Source organism: Populus nigra, chromosome 3 (assembly GCF_951802175.1).
Source record: "Populus nigra chromosome 3, ddPopNigr1.1, whole genome shotgun sequence".
NCBI lineage: Eukaryota > Viridiplantae > Streptophyta > Magnoliopsida > Malpighiales > Salicaceae > Populus > Populus nigra.
The window spans coordinates 23,550,696-23,571,985 of NC_084854.1; the positions used below are offsets into that span (position 1 = coordinate 23,550,696).

General features: G+C 35.8%; 3 protein-coding genes and 1 long non-coding RNA gene across 8 annotated transcripts; 3 read left to right on the forward strand and 1 right to left on the reverse strand.

The window, feature by feature from the left end:
* Positions 1-347: 347 nt before the first annotated feature.
* LOC133688088 (pentatricopeptide repeat-containing protein At2g41720) lies at positions 348-5,472 on the forward strand. Its single transcript, XM_062107478.1, has 10 exons — positions 348-779; positions 1,014-1,186; positions 1,503-1,608; positions 2,326-3,435; positions 3,523-3,628; positions 3,719-3,923; positions 4,058-4,190; positions 4,431-4,535; positions 5,166-5,283; positions 5,423-5,472. The coding sequence occupies exons 1-10, from the start codon at positions 417-419 to the stop codon at positions 5,470-5,472; spliced, it is 2,469 nt and encodes an 822-aa protein (XP_061963462.1). The 5' UTR covers positions 348-416.
* Positions 5,473-6,305, forward strand: LOC133688089 (uncharacterized). Its single transcript, XR_009841104.1, has 2 exons — positions 5,473-5,684; positions 5,765-6,305. It is a non-coding gene; the product is annotated as an uncharacterized LOC133688089 (long non-coding RNA).
* A 706-nt stretch (positions 6,306-7,011) lies between these two features.
* On the forward strand, positions 7,012-10,670 carry LOC133688618 (AP2-like ethylene-responsive transcription factor At2g41710). 5 transcript variants are annotated; one of them, XR_009841181.1, is made up of 11 exons: positions 7,012-7,506; positions 7,985-8,067; positions 8,198-8,206; positions 8,302-8,390; positions 8,490-8,563; positions 8,636-8,686; positions 8,835-8,896; positions 8,976-9,032; positions 9,106-9,731; positions 10,052-10,201; positions 10,272-10,670. XR_009841181.1 is itself a non-coding variant. In XM_062108161.1 (10 exons), exons 1-10 carry the CDS (start codon positions 7,250-7,252, stop codon positions 10,323-10,325), a joined length of 1,362 nt encoding a protein of 453 aa, XP_061964145.1. In that variant the 5' UTR covers positions 7,017-7,249; the 3' UTR covers positions 10,326-10,670. The 5 variants fall into 5 exon arrangements, 4 of the variants coding, with proteins under 4 accessions (XP_061964145.1, XP_061964146.1, XP_061964147.1 ...); XM_062108161.1 differs by lacking the exon at positions 10,052-10,201 and having other exon boundaries at positions 7,017-7,506; XM_062108162.1 differs by lacking the exon at positions 10,052-10,201 and having other exon boundaries at positions 7,018-7,506; positions 9,112-9,731.
* Positions 10,671-15,224: 4,554 nt separating this feature from the next.
* LOC133688167 (pentatricopeptide repeat-containing protein At1g79540) lies at positions 15,225-18,528 on the reverse strand. The gene has a single exon (XM_062107567.1). It carries the CDS (start codon positions 18,250-18,252, stop codon positions 15,712-15,714), a length of 2,541 nt encoding a protein of 846 aa, XP_061963551.1. The 5' UTR covers positions 18,253-18,528; the 3' UTR covers positions 15,225-15,711.
* Between the last annotated feature and the right edge of the window lie 2,762 nt (positions 18,529-21,290).

Sequence of the window (21,290 nt, forward strand, 5' to 3'; positions counted from 1 at the left end):
AACAGTGATGATGTTTTATAAATGGAAAAGTTAGCACTCAATGATTTTTTTATATATATATTTTTAGATTATTGTAATAAGTTGATATTAAAAATATTTAAATAATGCTATTTTAATATATTTTCAATAAAAAAAATTTTTAAAAATAATTTTTCATACAGATTTCAATTAAAACAATTGTATCTCAATCTATAATACAGATTTTAAACTAAGTTATTGTTGTAGCTAAGTGTAATAACTTTGATGAGATAACGTTTGTAATAATAAAAATAAAGTAATAAATGTTTATTCTCAGATAATTTTTTTTGACGAGGGCCAAAAAGGTAATTAGAAGTTGGAACTAAAATAACTGTAAACCCATTTTGAAAGGGTTTATCTATCCACGGTCCGAAGCTGTTTCTCTATCTCAACCAGAAATGGCAACCATACACCATCACCACCTCCGGCTCCTTCACAACCCAACACCACCAGCCTTCAAACCCAAAATACTATGCAAGAATTCCAAAAACGACGCAGCATTCGAGGAGAAAAAATCTGGGTTCGTGGACTACGACAAGGGCATACACCATGTGTCCACTCAAGTGAGTGGAATCAGGAAAGACCAGATTCCTCAACGCTATCGTATACGAGTCCAAGGAGACAGGTTCCAGAAGGACTGGTCTGTTTCTCAGGTTGTCCAGAAAGTTCTTGAACTCGATCACAAGTCTGATGATGTTGAAGGTCTCTTGAACCGGTGGGTTGGCCGGTTTGCTCGTAAGAATTTCCCTCTTCTTATCAAGGTAAACAAACCATTTTCCCTGCAATGCTTGTCTACATTCGTGGGACCCACTCTCATGAACCGGACCCCACGTGTGGGACTTACAATGATTTGTGAAATTGGCCCGCTGTAACTTGGACCCATAGCAGGTTCATCCAATGATCGATACGTTATTGTTATTATTTGAGAGTGTTTTTTTTGAGAGGTGATGGAAGAAAAGGGTCTTATTATTATTTTTTTTTTGGAAATGATGTAGGAGATAACGCAGAAGGGTTCAATTGAACACAGCATTTTGGTTTTTCGGTGGATGAAGAATCAGAGGAACTACTGTGCCCGTACAGATATTTATAATATGATGATTAGGCTGCATGCTAGGCATAATTGGACTGATCAAGCTCGCGGGTTGTTTTTCGAGATGCAAAAATGGAGGTAATGCTTTATTGATTTGCAGTGTTTTTACGAGGGATTTGATTGTTTTTAGGACAAAATGGAATATTATAGTTGCCAATAAGCAATTCCTGTCACAGTAGTTGTTGTGGAATAAAATTTGTTTCTTGGCACCTTTATGGCTTTATGTTTCGGGGGCATTTAGGTGCTTTAGGTGGTATTCAAAGGAACTGGACATCCCTTCTGTTTCTCTTGTGATGCTTGGCCAGTTACTTTCTAGTTTCTGTCCCTATGGAAATATCTGAAGCTTTCTACCTTGGTCGCTATATGGTTCCAAATTATTCTTTTTTCCTGCTAGGTGCAAACCAGATGCTGAGACTTGCAATGCTCTTATCAATGCGCATGGTAGATCAGGTCAATGGCGTTGGGCTATGAATATAATGGAAGACATGCTGCAGAAAGCTGTGTGTATCTGTTTTCTTCTTCTATAATTTATCTTAGTAGGTCTGACTTGATGTGAGCTTCCTTTTTTTTTTCATGTTGAATTGGAGTTGTGTAGAAATTTTTGCAATATTGCTTCATGCATTGGTCTTTAGGGATCCATCACTACAGCCATAAAAAATGACTTGAAAAATTTTGTTTTCTTCACTCTTTTTTAACTCGTTCCTTTTCTAAGTTAGATATTCAAGGAGTGGTGGGGTCTTTGATTGAAACTTATTGATGATAGCTTGATTTATGACTTATATAACACCCATGTATTTTTCAACTGGTGTGCATGAAGGTTTAGAATAGGCATTTGATTCCACTGATAGTTTGGATGAATATAATAAGCTCCCCTGAATAATTTCCATAGAAAATACTGCTGCCTTCCCTATATTTCTTAAATTTATCTATGTGTGTTAGAATAGTTTTTAAATCTGAGACCGTTGCTCAGTGCAGTGGTTAAAATCTTGTTCTTGCAACTTCAAGTCTCGAGGGAAGGTCATTTCATGTAAAAAATAGGATTATCTTTAGATTCTCCCTTCTAGGACCCACTTTGCTGAAACCTTAACTAAGTATTGATTTTTTTCCATGTACAAACCCGAAAAGGAATTGGGTAAATGACTTGTTATTACTTTCTTATGCACTTGAGTCATCTGAGATCATAAGAGATTTCTGAGTCCTTAATTGTACATCTGCAGATTCCTCCCAGTCGGTCAACATATAATAACTTGATCAATGCTTGTGGATCTAGTGGAAACTGGAGAGAAGCTCTGAAGCTCTGTAAGAAAATGACTGAAAATGGAGTTGGACCTGATCTGGTGACTCACAATATTATTTTATCTGCATATAAAACTGGTGCCCAGTATGCAAAAGCTCTATCTTATTTTGAACTAATGAAAGGTACAAATATCCGTCCTGACACAACAACCCTTAACATCATTATATATTGCTTAACAAAGCTTGGTCAATATGAGAAAGCCATTGGTATTTTCAAGTCCATGAGGGAGAAGAGAGCAGAGTGCCACCCTGACGTTGTAACATTTACAAGCATCATCCACTTATACTCTGTGAATGGGCAGATAGAAAACTGTAGGGCCGTGTTTAGTACCATGGTTGCAGAAGGTCTCAAGCCTAACACTGTTTCCTATAATACACTCATGGGAGCATATGCTTCTCATGGGATGAATAAAGAGGCATTATCAGTTTTCAATGCAATTAAAAATAGTGGACTTCGTCCAGATGTCGTATCGTATACATCTTTGCTAAACTCATATGGAAGATCACAAAAACCAAAAAAGGCAAGAGAAGTATTTGAGATGATGAAGAGAGACAAGTTGAAGCCAAATCTTGTCAGCTACAATGCAATGATTGATGCCTATGGATCTAATGGTTTGCTTGCTGAAGCTGTGGAAGTTTTGCGTGAAATGGAACAAGATGGAATCTATCCAAATGCTGTTTCAATATGCACTCTTTTGGCAGCTTGTGGCCGCTGTTCTAGGAAGGTGAATATTGATGTTGTGCTTCAAGCAGCTGAAAGGCGACACATTAAATTGAACACAATTGCATATAATTCAGCTATTGGAAGCTATATGAATGTGGGAGAGTTTGAAAAGGCTACTTCTATGTACAGATCCATGAGAAAAAGTAAAGTGATTCCTGACGCTGTTACTTTCACAGTCTTAATAAGTGGTTGCTGCAAAATGTCAAAATATTGTGAGGCACTTGAGTTTCTTTCTGAAATGATGGACTTGAAGATTCCTATGACCAGGGAAGCTTACTCTTCTGTGATCTGTGCCTATAGCAAGCAGGCAAGTACTCTGGCAAAATATGCCTTCTAACTAATCTACAGGAAATGGAAGGAGATCTCATTTCTTTTGCTTTTTGATATATGTTAGGGTAAAATCACAGAAGCAGAATCTATGTTCAACAAGATGAAGATGGCTGGCTGTTGTCCTGATGTTGTTACCTATACCATGATGCTACATGCTTATAATGCAGCAGGTCAGTTTGTATGAGACATGATTAGTGAATGGCGTGAAATAAATCATCTGCCTAGGTAAATACCTCTCTTTTGTTTCTGTCCAAGTACAGAACACTGGAAAAAGGCCTGTGCTCTTCTTCAAGAAATGGAAGAGTATAATATCCAACCAGACACTATTGCATGTTCGGCTCTGATGAGAGCTTTCAATAAGGGAGGTGATCCATCGAAGGTTCTCATTCTTGCAGAGTTTATGAGAGAGAAAGAAATCCCCTTAAGCGATGCTATTTTCTTTGAGATGGTATCAGCCTGTAGCATGTAAGTATCCACTCTATCTTGTAAATTGCCTTCATAAGCATGTTTGTCTGGACAGGATAGATATCCTTCTCTCTTGATAATACATCATTATGCTCATGTTCCCCGAGTAACTAGCACAGAAAATTTGGGTGTAGATTACGAGATTGGAGAACAACGATTGAGTTAATTAAATTGATGGAGTCTTCATTCTCTGTTGTTTCAATTGGACTTCTGAATCAGCTTCTGCATCTTCTGGGGAAAAGTGGAAAAATTGAATCTATGATGAAGGTACTCAGATATTTTTCACATGTCTATCTTATATTATGATAGTTGTATTTGCCAAGAAACACTGCATTGAAACCGTAAACAATTTAACTATCCCTTTGTTTGACCTCTTGTTAAGCTTCTTATATAATAAATAACTTAAATCTTGGGGGGTATCAGTAGTGAGAGCTAATTTACTTGCTACTTTTATTCGTTATGTTTTATAAGCTAATCTTGCTCTGCATCATCTATGAACAAATGCAGTTGTTTTACAAGATTATAGGATCAGGTGCTGAAATCAACTGCAACACTTACTCGATCTTGTTGAAGAATCTTTTGGCTGTTGGAAATTGGAGGAAATATATTGAGGTGACTTGTAATCAAATTTCTGTTGTTTCATACAAAATAAAATTTCATAACTTTTAAAAATAATAAATGTTATGGATGGTGTTCATTTCATCAATCTCCTATTGATAGATATGGTGGGTATCAACCTGGGGTTTCCTTAGGATCTTCTTACACTCATCTGAAGTGAGACCTGGGGTATCACAGGGTGTCTGTTTTCAAAGTCTTGAATCAATGTGTCCATAAGTTATATGAGGCATGCATTTGAACTCAAGCACTGGCACAACAGTATAGTGATTACATGACTGCACAAAAGTGGGTTGTTCTTTTTGAAATCCTACTATCCTAGTGAAGTTCCCTTTTCACAATTGTCCCATGAAAGGAGAGCATGCATTACTTCAATAATCAGAGTAGTGGTCAGTTATATGTTTTGAAGTTTAATGATCATAATTATAGTTAAGGAAATGTAAGTGATCAACGAGACTTAATCTGTCAGATTATGCTTCAATTTTTCTATTATGGACATGCAAGTGGCAGGAATCAGGACTAGCCACTTTGCCCCTCGCTTATATCCCTAAAAAATGGAGACCTGCTATTCTTGGGTTAAAATGCAATTCTATTTGATCAGAAAAACTTGGTGAATTCTTAATGCAGGTATTGGAATGGATGGAGGAAGCCAGAGTTCAGCCTTCAAATGGAATGTATTTTGACATACTCTCCTTTGCACAGAAAAGTGGAGCCACTTATTCTTCTATCATACAGGAAAGAGTTGGTATGCAAATACTTGTCTCCCACACAAGAGAATCATGTTTTGGAACACATGCTTCTATCTATTATAAGTGAAAAAAATATTTAAACCTAGTCATTTCATTGGGTTGCTGTTTCTTATTCTGGTCACTGATGTTTTGCAGAATTGTTGAGAAGAAAATCTGGGAATGAAGTCTCGACAAGCAAGGTGTGAGATCCTTCCTACTCTCCGCTGGTTAAATGGGGGGGGGGGGGGAATTAACCCATGCCCTGCAAGAGGAGTTTATGACATTTCCAGTAATATATCCAAACTGTGGAAAGATGATCATTTTTCACACGATGAGGAATGGAACTTTGGAGTAGGAAATGTATAACAAGAAATTAGTCACTGCAGTTGATGCTCCTGATGAAAGTTCATTGAGCTGGGTAATGCTAGAGCACTTTCTCAGTATGTCTATTGACCCCTGAGAGGTCCTTTGCTTTCAAAATGTCGTATTAGAATGCAGGTTATGTCTGTGATCAAGGATGATGCCAGAGTGTCTGATGCAATTGTAGCAGGGGATGGAAATGGCCTAATGTGAGGAACAAAAGATGATGGCAATACAAAGTCATTACTAGCGTCATTGCACCTCTGAGAATATGGAGTTCAGTAACAATGTAATGTCCAGTCCCATCAACATTGAGAATCTGGTTTACAAATGCAATCTATTGTGTTCTCAAGAACACGAGAGGGTTTCGATCCGATTTGGATTAAACCCGCCACTCAAGAGTAGACAATCCACCGTGGACAGACTGGTGATCCGGGCTGCTTTACTGGTTTAACGATGTCCTGTTTATGCCGTGATAGGTCGAAGACTATGGATACTTGTTTGCTCAGTGTAGTTTCTATCTAGTTTCTCTTTGGCGGAAAGACTGAAGCAAATGCTAGATGTCAAGTTAACTACACGACCAACACCATGGCTGGCATATGATCTAGTTCTGTAATGCATTGTGAGGCAGTCGTTGGATAATGCAGCTGGTGAAATAGTCCTGGTCTTTTGTCTTTAATATCTGTACACATAAAATCCTGAATTTGGTTTCTTTGTAATAAGAAAAGGAATATTTTTTTTATTAAAAAAATGAGTATCCCTTGATCTTTCTTTTTCTGGAATGTATTACGCATCTTGTTTTTTTCAAAAAAAAAAAATACTTATTTTCTTTCTCGTACTTATAATAGTTCCTCTCTGTTTTCTTTTCAACAAGTACCTCTCTATTTTGGTCTTGGATGAGCATTTCTATATTAAAATCTCTATATTTACGAAAAAATTATTTTCTAATAATTTTTATATTTTTTATTTGGATTTGAACCAAAATAATAATAATAAAAAATATCTATCAATTGCTATTAAAATTATAATTATAATTATTAACTCGAACTAGACGAGTATCCATCAACTTAGATTTAATGTTGTTGATCTCACCAAATCTCAAATCAGTTTTTTTATTTATTTAAAATAATATTCTTAATAAAAATTAATATAATTAAGATAAAACACTTCACCATCCTCCGAGAGAGGGGGGAAAAACATCAATCAATTGGTGCCCATTTTGCCTGAGAGGTTTACATGCTAGTCACCTAAAAAGCAGGCAAAAAAAATATTCAACCTTCGCAATAATTACGACTACGACGTCGTTTTCAAACATGACTCGAAGCACCTCCAAAACCGGACAAGTGGCAGTTGGCTTCCACATCCACCAGCAAGCATCCATATTCCACAGTCCAAACTCTTTCAAAACACTTTAAGTTACCGAATTACCCCTTTCCCCTCCTAGCCGTTATAACCCATTTCACCCTGTAACAACCCTAAAACACCATCGTCATTTCCAAACCGATCAAGGACATCTCCGTCATTTAATCTTCTCTCCCCTCTTTACTTCAGTGAAAAACCAACAGTCAAAAAGATGCTTCCTTTTCAATTCTCAATTTGTTAGTTTTTTTCTTAAAACAAATCATGGCGTCTTCTTCTGATCCGGTCCTAAAACCAGAAATCGGCGGCGGAGTATGTGGTGGCGGAAGCGGAGGATGCGGAGGTGGAGGTGGTGGAGGAGAGAGCTCAGAGGCGGCGGTGATAGCAAACGATCAGTTATTACTGTACAGAGGACTTAAGAAGCCAAGGAAGGAGAGAGGATGCACCGCTAAAGAACGTATTAGCAAAATGCCTCCTTGCACTGCTGGTAAACGTAGCTCCATTTACCGTGGCGTCACCAGGTATAAATATACGTATCCGTGGGTGTAAAGGTGCCTGTATACGTATGTACAAGGTTCTTTTTTAGGGTTTCGGTTTAAAGTGTTTATCTTTTTGTATAATTGAGAGTGATTGTGTTAGGGCAAAGTTGAAGACAGTTAGTTGCTTGTGCTATGTGTATTATGTGTTTGACAACACGTGTAAACGAGGGTTTAGAGGAAATAAATGGTTGTGGGAGAAAGTGTTGAGGTAATTCAGGAGATTTGGAAATGCTAATTTTAATAGGATATTTGATGCAAGGCTTCTGGTGGATCAATGTAGTAGAATGGGTCCTGGAAAAGAAAAGGATTGTTTTTTTTTTATTTAAATAAAATAAATGTGATTTTGGGTCATTTTGAGGGTACAGGGTGGTTTACCTTGGATTTTCAAGGGTAGTCAATAGCAACACAGAATTATGATTTGATGGCTGATCACATTTCTATTGTTTGGTTTGGTCAATAGGCATAGGTGGACTGGTCGATATGAAGCTCACCTTTGGGATAAGAGTACCTGGAACCAGAATCAGAATAAGAAGGGAAAGCAAGGTCTCTCTCTCGCTTCCTCCCTCCCTCCCTCTCCTCTTTCTTTACAATGCAATCATGGGTATATTATGAACTGACACTGGCTTTGTCTCCTTGTTGCGCTTGGAATGGTCGGCCGGGCTCGTTCTTCCAGTATACTTGGGTATGTTACTGGCTTTATACAATCTTTTTCTTGAAATATGCTCATACTTGTGCTCTTCATATTTATTGGATTCATTAAGTTCTACTCACTTGCAGGGGCATATGATGACGAGGAAGCTGCTGCTAGGGCATATGATCTAGCTGCTTTGAAATATTGGGGCCCTGGAACACTCATTAATTTTCCAGTGAGATAAAAACTCCAGTTGGACCTTTCTTAGTTTCTTGTACAGAGCTCATTCGTGTTTTTCTGTTTACTGATTAAGTTTTGTCACAATGTCCCGCAGGTTACTGATTACACGAGAGATCTTGAAGAAATGCAGAATGTCTCAAGAGAAGAGTATCTGGCATCTCTTCGGAGGTGTGTATCTAGTCTGAAAAACATACCGTTTACAGTAATCATGCTGTTTCTAATGGTGGATGTTTTCTGCAGAAAGAGTAGTGGTTTTTCAAGAGGAATCTCAAAGTACCGTGCACTATCTAGGTATGCTCTTGGAACCTTTTACTTTTTTCTGCACAAATTATCCTTTCATTTATGGTACCTTTTGCTCTTCCCTAAAGCATTCTTTTGGTATATGATTGCCTAATCACATATGCTTAAAATATTACTAATTTTTTGTTTCTGCTTTCAGTCGATGGGACTCATCTTATAGTCGTGTGCCTGGATCTGAATACTTCAGTAACGTAAACTATGGTAAGGTCTGATTTCTTAATTCAGGGATTCTCTATTTATCATTAATCAAGACACCAAATTATATTAAAGAATTCTGCAGTGTTATGTTGCCTTGCAAAATGGCCTTTTGACAATAAATTGGTGACTGAAGGCTCCTGTGAGTATTTAAATTCTCCCACCTAGTTTACCTCCAAAATTAATGCCATCTAAGGGCAATATTTCATTATAAGGTGCAGGTGATGATCAAGCAGCTGAGAGTGAATACAGTTTTTGTATTGAGAGAAAGATAGATCTGACAGGCTATATTAAATGGTGGGGTTCCAATAAAACTAGTCTGGCAGAGTCTATGACAAAGTCATCCGAGGATACAAAACATGGCTGTGCTGACGACATTGGCAGTGAACTTAAAACAACAGAACGAGAAGTGCAATGTACTGAGCCATACCAGATGCCCCGTTTAGGCTTATCTGTTGAAGGAAAAAGGCATAAAGGTTCTAAGATATCTGCTTTGAGCATTTTGTCACAGTCAGCTGCATACAAGGACTTGCAAGAGAAGGCATCAAAAAAGCAAGAAACTGTCATTGAAAATGATGAGAATGAAAACAGAAATAATATCAACAAGATGGACCGTGGCAAAGCAGTTGAGAAGTCCACAAGTCACGATAGCAACAGTGAGAGGCTTGGAGCTGCATTAGGAATGACTGGGGGATTGTCTCTTCAAAGAAATGTTCCATTGACTCCTTTCTTGTCTGCTCCTCTTCTGACCAACTACAACACAATCGATCCCTTAGTAGACCCCATCCTTTGGACATCTCTTGTTCCTGCTCTTCCTACTGGACTTTCTCGAAATCCTGAGGTAGGGTTTATTCTCGCTTAAAGCTTCTCAATATTTCTTTCTTTTTTCTTAATCTGCAATCCTCCATTTCTCTTGTGTCTATTTCCTTGCTAGAGTATAAGAATGTTTCTTTTAAAAAACTCTCAAGAAGATAAATTATTATAAATTTATGAGCAATCATAAATCAGTTTCAGAGGTCAGGAAAATTGTTGTCGTCTTGAGTGAGTTGATCGCTTCGTGTAGAATACCAGAGAAACATCATAGTGTAGAATACCAGAGAAACATCATCTATAACTAATATCCTGTCCGAAATTTGATCCCAAGAAAACTTGGTCATGTAGTTTCGCATGTCCTGGGAAGCATTAAAGCTGTGAGGTTTTCTTGGTAAAGCGTGGAATCAGACGGCTGGGTGCTCGCCTGTAGTTTTGAGATACACTAATACTACTCAGTAATCTCACCTGTCATTACAAGAGGACAAAATTGACACTATGGTAAAGCTCTGCCATGATTTATTGTCGCCTGTATAATTGCTTGATTAAATCCTTTAATGTTGTGATGCAGGTTACAAAGACTGAGACCAGTTCAACTTATAGTTTCTTTCGGCCAGAGGAGTGATGGTGTCTCAACTCTTACTCCGCCCTTTACAGGAAGGCAGATGTTCCTTCTATTTGGGAAAAGAAGAGCAGGAATTTGGGAGATTTTAGCATCAGATCCCTCAGAAAGCCAGATGTTCTTGTAACCTGAGGAAAAAAAAAGCAGATATTTGGAAGGTTTCAGTGTGAAAAATCCAAGGAAAAGTGTCCTAATTGCAATTTTTTCTTCCGAGATAAGGCTTTTACTTCTTTTTACAGGTTTGCTTACGTTTGTTTCAGAGAATATACAAAGACATCCTAATGTATATGTACATTAATCACATGTAGACTTTCTATACTCGCAGCTGATGTACACGAAGTTTCAGAATTCAGTCCCCCCAAGAAATATATATATATATATATATATATATATATATATATATATGACTGAATTTTATCTATGACTCAGAAAAGGAAGAACGACACATGTTTTGCGTAGAAATGAAAATGTTGAACTCCCGGCCATTATTGTTAAAATAGTGAGTTAACTAGTATAATTGCACGAGAAACATGAGCAAACTCAGATTAAAAACTCAGTTTGATTTTTTAAGTTTATTAAATTTATGATATAAATCAAGACATGTTCAAATTTAATTTTAAAACATCTACTAATCAGTTTTGCAAGATTGCATATATCTTTTAAACAATACATTGGATAAAACTGAAATTTTATAGAAAAATATTAAACACATGAAAATATATTGTGGTAAATTTTCAGGTTAAATGGAGTTCAGGAACATAATATTTCATAAAGTCAAAGTTAGTAGATGAATCTTGTCAAATATATCAAATTAAACATTTGTGTACTGTTTGAAACATATCTAGAGCTACCAGTGAAATTTCATTGCAATTAAAGTTAGGCTGAAAACTAGGTATCTGAAGCTTTCCAACCATATATTGTTGGTCCAGTAATTTATCCAAGTGAGAGAGAAAAGCATGTTTGAAATTAGAACTCAAATTTACCAAGAATATGCGGAAATTGAAGATTCGAAACCATATGGAGGAATTTTAACATGAAGACTTTTTTATTATTCTATTTTATTTATTTAATTTTGAATAATTATCTTTAATTTGAATTTTTTGGTATATTAGACATTGTTTGAAGATTTATTTCATTATTTAATTTATATTAGTTAATTACTAGTTTAAGTTCATTAACTTTCAACTCAAAAAAAGACTATTAGGTTCATGTGTACTTCCTATTCAGTAATTCTCATGTATTACTGAAGTTTTGTTCTAAGACTTTTTATTTCTTCATGTCATTAATTTATTAATTCATACTATCTATCTCTCTCATTTTATTTAGATTACTTATTGATTATAATATTGTTGATTAATTTTATCAGATTTTAATGTAATTTAATTTTTTAGTTAGAATTATCAATATATAATTAGTTAAAAAAACTATTTATGTTTTTATGATTTTACAATTTAAATTTACGATTCGTGTTTATATTGTATTTTTTATGTCATATAAAAAAAAAGCATCCATGACAACCTTACTCCCTGCATATAAAAAAAAATGGATTAAAAAAGAAAAAAAAATTGAATGTTCTTGTTCTAAGATTTGGTCTTGGCCAGTGGAAGACATGGTTGATCTGGACTGGTAAGATGAATAGGTTTTAAGCTGATTTACAAGCAACCTTTATCTGATAATTATCAAAAAAAAAAAACCTTCCTCTAAAAACTATACTTCTGATCTTATCGATGTCGTTGCTCTCCGTTCCTATTGGATGGATAACGCCTCCTCCCCAACTCAAAGACAATTTATTTCCCCCACAACAGAGGAGGCTTTGCCAAAATCTAAACCGCTGCCATGTGATAATTGATAGAGCTTATTATCCAACTAATCATTTTTTTTATGGCTGCGCGAGAATAGGCAGCCACGTCTATTGCGACTGCCCAAGTGTTGGTGGATTCTGCTTGCATATGGGCTGTGGTTGGCATAGTTAGGACAGTTATGGCTAGCACCAGCAGTGGTCTAAATCCATTACCTGGTTAGCCATTCAAGAGACATTATTCCATGTTTAAATTTGTAGTTCCATAGTCAGTTTTATCTTGAAAAGAGAGGTGGTATCTGCATTTTATAAATTTTCCTTAACTTTTAGTCAAAGTGGGATACTGATATTATCATAGCCCCTGGTCAACAAGCTTGGAAGCAAAGAGCATGTAACCCACATTCTCACCAATGGTGTTATTACATGGTTGGCTTCTCAGGAAGTGTTGCCTCACTAAGAAGAAAAAACAATGAGCACAGGGGCTCCCAGGAAGATGCACTGCAGAGATGATTCTATTAACATGGATTGAGGAAGCTCTTCATCACTTCATAGCAAAGCCACGTTTGCATGGAAAATCATATAAATGCCGCATTGAGAATAGTAGAGACAACTCTGACAGCCATTCTCGAGACTCAGAAGTGGTGGAAGGAAGGCTTGATTCAGCAGAATCAAGTGCTTAAGTTCCCCAAAAAAATGGGGGCATCTCAAATGGGAGATTTGGCTTTGGAACTTCCAATTTAAGAACTTCAATAGCTTGACTGATTTTAGGCCTCTGCTTGGCAGTTGGATGAACACTACACTATCCAACAATCAAATAAGGATTCCATCTCATGCTTATTGAAATCAATGTTTAACCTCTCACCAGCTGCTTCAAGAACATTCCCAGCTCCATAAAGCTCCCAAAACCATTCAACTAGGCCTAGATGTGACTCCTCATTTTTGTGTTTCCTTATCCCACAAGCTATTTCCAAAACTAAAACCCCAAAGCTATAAACATCTGCTTCTTTACCTGCCCTGCCTTGATAGTAAAATCCAGGAGCTACACAGCCAAATGTCCCCACCATCTTTCTTGTTTGAAGGGCCAGGTCAGGCTGGTCTAGAAACATGGCTGCACCAAAATCACCAAGAATGGCATTGCATTTTGAGTCCAAAATCACATTAGTTGACTTGATATCGCAATGCATAACACATTTCTTTGATTCTTCATGGAGATAAACAACGTTGACGACAAATCAAAAACTATATTGAACCTTGTCTTCCATGGTAGTTGCATGCCATTTCTAAGAAGATGATTGTTTAGACTTCCATTTGACATGTAACCATAAGCAAGCAAAAATTCACCTCCGTCAGTGCTCCAACCTATCAACAGTATAATGTTCCCATGTTCTAACTGACTCGTGATTATTAATTCAGTGGTGATTCTTCAGCATGTTTATATCCTCTGTCTATTTACAGCAACCTTATAGTTGGGATTGCTTAGCTATCCCTTGTAAACACATCCAGTACCTCCTTGTCCCAACATTCTCTTGCTTGAAAAAGTTATTGGTAGCAGAAACTAGATCGTGGAAATCCATCTCTTCTGTCAGAACTTCTCTTGCTAATTCTAAAATTGTACGAGGGCTTTTTCCATAGATTTTCTCTCTTCTTTGTCACTATAAGCCCTACTGCTATTGTCATCATTAGAAGAATACAAATAACAGTACCTAGTTTCCAGTTAACCTTACCTTCCCGTACCAAGCATTTCTGTAGATTTCTCTAGAAACCCCCAAGAGATTAGGGGGTCTATCTTGGTTACCTGAACTGGGATTCTACCGAGATGAACTTTCTTGTATGGATGTTGCTGTTGGAATGCACGAGAGACATCTCTTCGAAGTTACTTGTTTGAGGCAATTTGGGTTGACAGACGTTGTGTTGTACTCTGTTCTGTGTTTCAAGATAGAACAACATTAGTGATTGGAAGACTAGGCACGTGAAAGGAGAGGTCAGTAACTTGTTTGAAGTGTCATGAATGAAAGTTTTGCAAATGAGAAAATGGGTCTACAGAGTTTGGAAGGAGCAAGGCTTTGGATGCCTAGTATTTCAAAACATCAAGCACAGAGCAGCAGGTGGCTTGTGAAGGTCTTATTTGAGAAACATGACAGGAGAGTCGACAGCACGGCATAGATACTACCAAGAAATCTAAAAAAAATGGAGTTAGTGATGAACTGGCCAAAGATCCGAACATGGAAATGGGCACCCAGAAGTGTCCGTATCCCTTTATTTGGTTCTACGTGACAAAAACCGTTACTGAGGTAATATAAGAGAATAACTGAAACGAAGCATTATATACAAGAATTCAAGCGAACAACCAAAGAATGATTCTATCGGCAAGGAAGCAGCTTTCGCATTTCATATCATTGCCCATATATCTCCAAGTAATTAAAAGCTTTTGTTATTTCTCTACTTGGAATATCAGTGACATTTCCGAGGAAAAGCTTAGAAACTTGAGAATAGATAAAGTAATATGAAGTGGAAATCTTTGAAATGGAAGTAGATTTTGTAATCATACAAAGGTCAATAAAAACTTGACAAGCTTAATGGCCAATACTCGATGTAATGGGGGGTACATTTGAATCAGCAGGTGAAGGTACTAATATCCAGAGAGCAATACACATTCTTGTGATTCTTCATGGAGATAAAGAAATGCGAATGCAAAGTCAAAAGCTATATTGAACCTCACCTTCAGTGGAGATGTGTTTCATTTCTGAAAAGATGATTATCTACACTTCCATTTGATATATACACAAACCCGTAGACGAGTAAAAGTAAGTAGTCACCTTCATTGTCGCTCCAACCTATCAATTGTACAACATTCCAACTTAGTCATGCACTATTGATAAGTGTTGTAATTGCAAGCCGAGACAAAGAACCATATTGACTGCTGCAAGAACCTTACTAATTGTCGGATATCACAGAGATGGAGATGGAAACAAGATACTAGCAGCAGGGGGTGATTCCTGGGTACTCGTTGAAAAATTATTTGATAGAACAAATACAGCAGATCACACAATCTTTATGTCGTTGCTTATGTCAAGAAAAAATTCAAATCACCATAACAACATGAATTTCTAACCATGCGAGCTTCCTTTGAGTATCTTTTGTGCAGTTAATAGTATCGCAGGGAAAAAATCAGTGTATATGGTACAAAACTTTAGGGATGCACAGAAAACTGTGTCGTCCACTTTCTTATTACAGAAAAATCAGGCTCTTATTTCTTACAGTGAACTGTAAAAAGAAAAAAAAATCTCTTCCTGCGGTTGCCTATGGGCGATGTTTTACAACAGGTTTGCTTCTGGAACAGAACATATGAAAATTAAGCATGGAAAAAGCTCAACCGTCCGAATGCACTTGATTCAACCAAACACCAATCTCGATCTAGATGCAGTCGGCTTCATGAATTTTCTTTTACTGTTGTGTTATTTGAAATCATTTTCTCCATTGTTTGACTGCAGGCATCTGCAGTCGCCAAAATCTACCATAGCCGATCTGCATTTCCATGTATAGAGTCCAACCAGGGACGCCGTTTTCCATTTCCTGCATATTTCTTTTGTGTCAGCTGTTTTTCATTCCGGCATATTTTCTTCGTGCCAGTTGAAACATTTTTCTCCGTTGTTTGACTGTAGGCTTCCATGGTTGCCCAACTCTACCATAGCTGTTTTGCATTTCCACGCATCCAGAGTTCATCTCAGGGACACCGTTTACCATTTCCTGTATATTATGTCGATGTAAAAGGGACTTCGTCCAAGGGAGAAGGTGAGCATCCAAATCATATCCCACGGAGTTCATTCTGCATAGAAGATAAATGGCACGATCCTTTCCCATTTCACCCTTTCTACGGACAAGTTTTGTCAGTATTCGATTGGCAACCCGTCGTCTCAACAGGTAGCCTTTCTCGATGGTGTAAAGGAAAACATCAATTGCACGGTCTAGATCCCCTTCTTTCAATAGAAAATATATCAATTTCACACAACAAGGGGGTGTAATAACAACTTTGTACTCTTCAAGGATTAAGAATATCTTCAAAGCTTCACCTACCCTTCTTGTTTGACACAGCCCAATTAGCCAAATAGCATATGGACCTAAATCAAAATCTTTTAACTTGAAGTCCATCTCAAGCAAGCCTCGAACAGCCTTTTCCACTTCTTGCTTCTCAAAGTATCCTTCTATAGCTTTAATTGCTTCATCTTCCTGGCTACGAATGTTCCTGAGATACTTCAACCAGAGACTAAAAGCTCGTGGCAACTCCATTCTCCTGCACATCCAAGTCATCATTGTTCTATAAACTGCAGCATCAGGTGTACATCCATTCTTCTCCATCTGGTCAAAGACCTTGTAGGCATCCTCTTCTCGTTGAAACCGTAGAAGCCCATTGATAAGAGTTCCATACGTAACAGTATCAGGTGAGAGCCCCTTGAATTGCATTTCCCTGAAGAGTTTATAAGCACCATTAAAGTTGCCTAACTTGCAAAAACCATTGACCAGAATGTTATACGTATAAATGCCTGGTGCATCCCCGCTGTCAGCAAGTTGCATGAGAATCCTGTAGGCCTTATGAATCAAGCCTGAGTCACACAATTGCTCCACCATTTTTTGTAGGCTTGCTGAATCAAGAACGTGACTGGGCCCCTGAGAAAGACGAAGAAACAGAGAAGGATTTCTCCCTATCTCCATCTTATAAAACAGAAGGTGAGCTTTCTCGAGCTGGCCAGTTTTACAAAGTCCATCAATAAGGGAATTGAATGTAACTGCAGAAGGATAACATCCAAGCTTCTCCATCTCATTGAATATTTCTTGGGCATCCCTGGTAAGACCATTTCTACACATACCACTAATGAGAATGGAGTAAGTTTTAACATTAGGGAAGCAATCATGCCTAGAAATCTCAAGTTGTAGTGACCGAGCCTCACTCAAAAGACCCATATCACAGAAACCTTTGATCAAAACGTTATAACAAACAGTATCAGGAACCACACCACTATCTGTCATCTCATTCAACAACTCCAACGCATCCCTAACCTTCCCTGCTTCTGCTAACCCCTTCATCATTATTGTATACAAATAAACATCAGGCTTGACATTATCCTCGATCATTTTCCTATACAACAGTTGCACATCTTTATATCTCTTGGCTCTAAACAACCCACGAATCAAACAACTGTACCCGCGCACATCAAGCACATATCCGTCCTTCTCGAACAACCTTAACAGAGAAAAGGCCTCATCAACTCTATCTAACATACAAAACCCATTAAGCAAAGCATTGCAAGTAACAAAATCAGGACCGACCCCACTATCTTTCATCTTATCAAACAATCTATAAGCATCATCAACCCTCTTGGATCTACACAACCCCGAAATAACAACACAATACGTAAAGGCGTCAGGCAAAATACCTCTTTGTGTCATTTCATCAAACAAGTGAAGTGCATCCTTTACATTGCCACTCTTACACAACCCGTCAATCAAGATACTAAATGTAGCTACATTCGGCAAACAATTCAACTTCATCATTCTAGTATAAACAGTTAAAGCTAATAAAAGAAAATTCTTTTGAATCAAAACATCCAAAATCATGTTATAAGTGTAAACATCAGGCGTGCAATCAAAATCCCTCATTGACCCAAAAGTTTCCATAGCTTTATCAGTCAAACCCATCTTCAAATACACTTTAATCAACACAAAAAATGCATCGTTATGCACCTTTATGCCACCATTTTTAAGAGTTTCAAGTGTTTGACAGTACAACTCAAGCCCGTTTTGGTTAATGAGCAAGTCGGTGATTAAATCACAAGATTCCCATGCACGAAAACGCTTGAAATTTGATGCCCAGATAAAGAAACGAAAACCCAGTTGAGGGTTTGGTGGGTTTTGGATTATAGAGGTAACAATTTTTGGTGAGAGAAACGGGACCATGGGTTCTAAAGCTGGTTCCATTGGGTTCATAGTTTTAATAACGGTGAATACTTCATCGGAAATAGAAGTTTCTTGTATGGCTGAGGTGTGGAGGGATTGAACCCATGGCGGTTTTGGGTGAGAGAAATGGCGTTGAAGTAGAGAGTGGGGTTTCATGAACAGTAGAGAGTTGAGGTTCATGGTTATAGTTAGATGATTGATGGGTTTTGGGAATAATAATGCATGAAAGGGACATACCAGATTGAATTTGAGGTTGTTGTTGTTTTTCTGTTGGATTTGTATGACCAAGGTTTTAGTTTTTGCTTTCTGTTTCTTTTTCTATTTTCTGTCTGGCTAGTGAGAAAATGGTGGCAACGAGCAAACATCAAGCGTGTTTGGTTCTCTAAAACAGAGGGACTGTTGATTTCTGTCTCTCCATTTTTCCATGCCACTTTTGAGTTTCTTCTCTTGAGCAAGCAAAACAGGAAGTTAATGAGAAAATTATTTTGAAGTGTTGTCATGAAAAATAAATTTTAAAAAAATAAAAAATATATATTAGTTTAATATATTTTTAAATAAAAAATATTTAAAAAAACAATTATTGTTATAATACGAAACATTTTGTGTTTTCTAAAAATAATGTTTAATTTTTTCTTTATAACTTGCCTAGATTTTCAGATAATCAATTTTTTTTTAAGAAATATAAAAAGATAGGTAGTTTATCCCTGGATTTTCAGCAGTAAATTGATACATTGTCATCCTTGAAAAGACTGCCATATTTATTTTGGGATCAAAGTTTAGGGCATGTTCATTAATGAAAAACTATTTTTCATTTTCAATTCTAGTATTCTTTATTATTTTTTCTTTTTCAATAGAAAATTAAGAAACATGTTATTTGTTGAAAAAATTGTATTGAAAATTTGTTAAGAACATCTAAAATATGTTTTTTAAACATGGTATGAATCTAAAAAACTAGTATTTCAAAAATTTTATGAAGAAATATTGTACTTAAATATGAATATTTAAGTTCTAGTTTTTTATTGACTTTAATTTTCTAAAAAATAAATATTATTCTATTTCTGAAAAGCCTCTAGAAATTGTGGTAAAGCTTTTCTTTTTCATTTCATCACAACAAAATCATTCCCTCGGAATGGAAAGATTATATACATTTATGTAATCTTCTCCCATCCAAAGTGGATTTTTTTTCCTCATTTCCTCCCATCCTTGATTTTTTTCAAAGTCCTTTGACGAGGCTGGATCCAATGAAGTTTTTTTCTTTTCTGGTTTCGGCTGGTTTGTACGCTTTGATTAGGCCCTCGATGGATGCGGCCGTAAAGTGCTCATGCTTCGGCTGGTTAGTGTGCTTTGGGAGCCCAGTTAGCTTACTATTTCTCATTACAGTGTGTGCAGGCTCCTCCAACGGTGTTTGGAGAAGCGAGCCAAGTCTTTGCCGATGGATAGGCGTGTAGCGGTGTCAGATCACCGGTGGGATTCACGTGGATTATTTTATTTTATTTTTTTTATCTCTCATTTTCCCTCTCTTCTTTTAAAAAATACAAAAATTTCATTTTATTTCATTTTTTTTATTTAATTTAGTCCTCATTCTTTTTATTAATTAATGTTTGTTTTGCTTTTAATATTTATTTAAGTTTTTTTAAATTTCATTCCTAAACATTTAATTTTATTTTATCTAGTTTAATTCTCATTCTTTTAACTATTATTTTTTTATCTTTTTCTTAATGTATTTATGTTTTTCAACATTGTTCCTCAATATTATATTTGAATTAGCTTTTGTGTTCAGTTTTGTTTCTTATTATAAAGTATTAAATTAATATTTTTTAATAATTTTGATGTGTTGATGTTAATAATTTTAAAATATATATTTTAATAAATTTTCGATTGAAAATCACTTTTGTAAAAACACACTAAACCACTTAACTATAGAACAAACTCCCACTGTAGCAACAAAACAACAAAGCCATGCAGGTATTATATTGAGATTAGCAAGTGGGTTGATTACATTAACCTCAATTTTAAAATGAAAAAACAAACACATGCCAATGTTAACAATTCCAGTTGATTCAAAGTCAGTAATCTAAACACTCCTCCAACCCCTATTTTCACATAAAGTAGCCATGATATAACCGCGGTCAACGTTACACACCATTTAAATGCGGGTTGCCTTTTTTTATTTGGATTTCTTGAAACGCATGCACACAGTGAAAGTAATAAATTTAAATTTTTCAGGAGTCTCAAGGAGTCTCAAAGATCTTGTTGGACATATCTAAAGTTGTTTAAGGTTTATACAAAGATTATTTGGAGATTAGATATTCTTTTTAGCTTTGAATAATTACTTTAAGTCTAGGTTGTTGCAAATTATAAGCCGTTTAATTGTCCGACTTCTAACAATAATCTACATACATCATTTATCATAAATCTTTTAAACTCTTTTAGGAGAGAGAAATTGTTATATCTTTGAATACTAGCTATTTTCTTTTGTGTTTCATGTGTTTTTATACTATACTCTACTCATCTTATAAAATAAAAAATATAACTTTTAATTTATATAAAAAACTAAAAAACCCTATAAATAGCAAAATATTATTTTTCCTCTTAAATAACATCACATATATTATTATGGGCTAATTTTAAAAATTTATTCAACCAAGTCATTACTTGATTATTTTAGGTCTAAAATTGTAATTTCATGTATTAATTACATTTTAATCCTTAATTTCTAGAATTTATTTACATTTAAGTCACACTCCATTAATCATTTCATTTTAATTTTTCATTTCATGTATTAATTTCATTTTTAATCCTTAATTTGATTAATGAATCTCACTATGAACATTCAGTAATAATGTTTTGATGTAACAGAAAACTCATAATTATAACAACTTTATAGTTTTATATGCAAAATATTTTTGTTTCATGAACTTTATCTTTACTATAGATTCATTAATCAAATATTAGATTTATTAATCAAGTATAATTGAATGTTAAAGATAAAAAAGCCTATGTTAATAATAAATATGTTTTACATTAATAAAATGAGTGCTACATGTAACCAACCGATTAGCTACACAACACATCCACTAACATTTTATTCTTTAAATTTTACTTAAAAATTAGGTTGATGCAAAATATGATCAAATGTTGATTCGATTTTTATAGCAGTGGCTTTGATAACAATAAGTATCTCGCTCGCAACCCAAATTATGTCATTAGAATAAATC

Bases quoted from the DNA above. Each gene is read 5' to 3' on its own strand.
- LOC133688088 (XM_062107478.1), top strand. From the start codon at position 417: ATGGCAACCATACACCATCACCACCTCCGGCTCCTTCACAACCCAACA. The intron at 1,187-1,502 runs GTAATGCTTTAT...TTTTCCTGCTAG, and splicing joins TTCGAGATGCAAAAATGGAG to GTGCAAACCAGATGCTGAGA. The intron at 4,191-4,430 runs GTACTCAGATAT...GAACAAATGCAG, and splicing joins AAATTGAATCTATGATGAAG to TTGTTTTACAAGATTATAGG.
- LOC133688167 (XM_062107567.1), bottom strand. From the start codon at position 18,252: ATGAACCTCAACTCTCTACTGTTCATGAAACCCCACTCTCTACTTCAA.
- LOC133688618 (XM_062108161.1), top strand. From the start codon at position 7,250: ATGGCGTCTTCTTCTGATCCGGTCCTAAAACCAGAAATCGGCGGCGGA. The intron at 8,391-8,489 runs GTGAGATAAAAA...AATGTCCCGCAG, and splicing joins GAACACTCATTAATTTTCCA to GTTACTGATTACACGAGAGA. The intron at 8,687-8,834 runs GTATGCTCTTGG...TTCTGCTTTCAG, and splicing joins AAGTACCGTGCACTATCTAG to TCGATGGGACTCATCTTATA.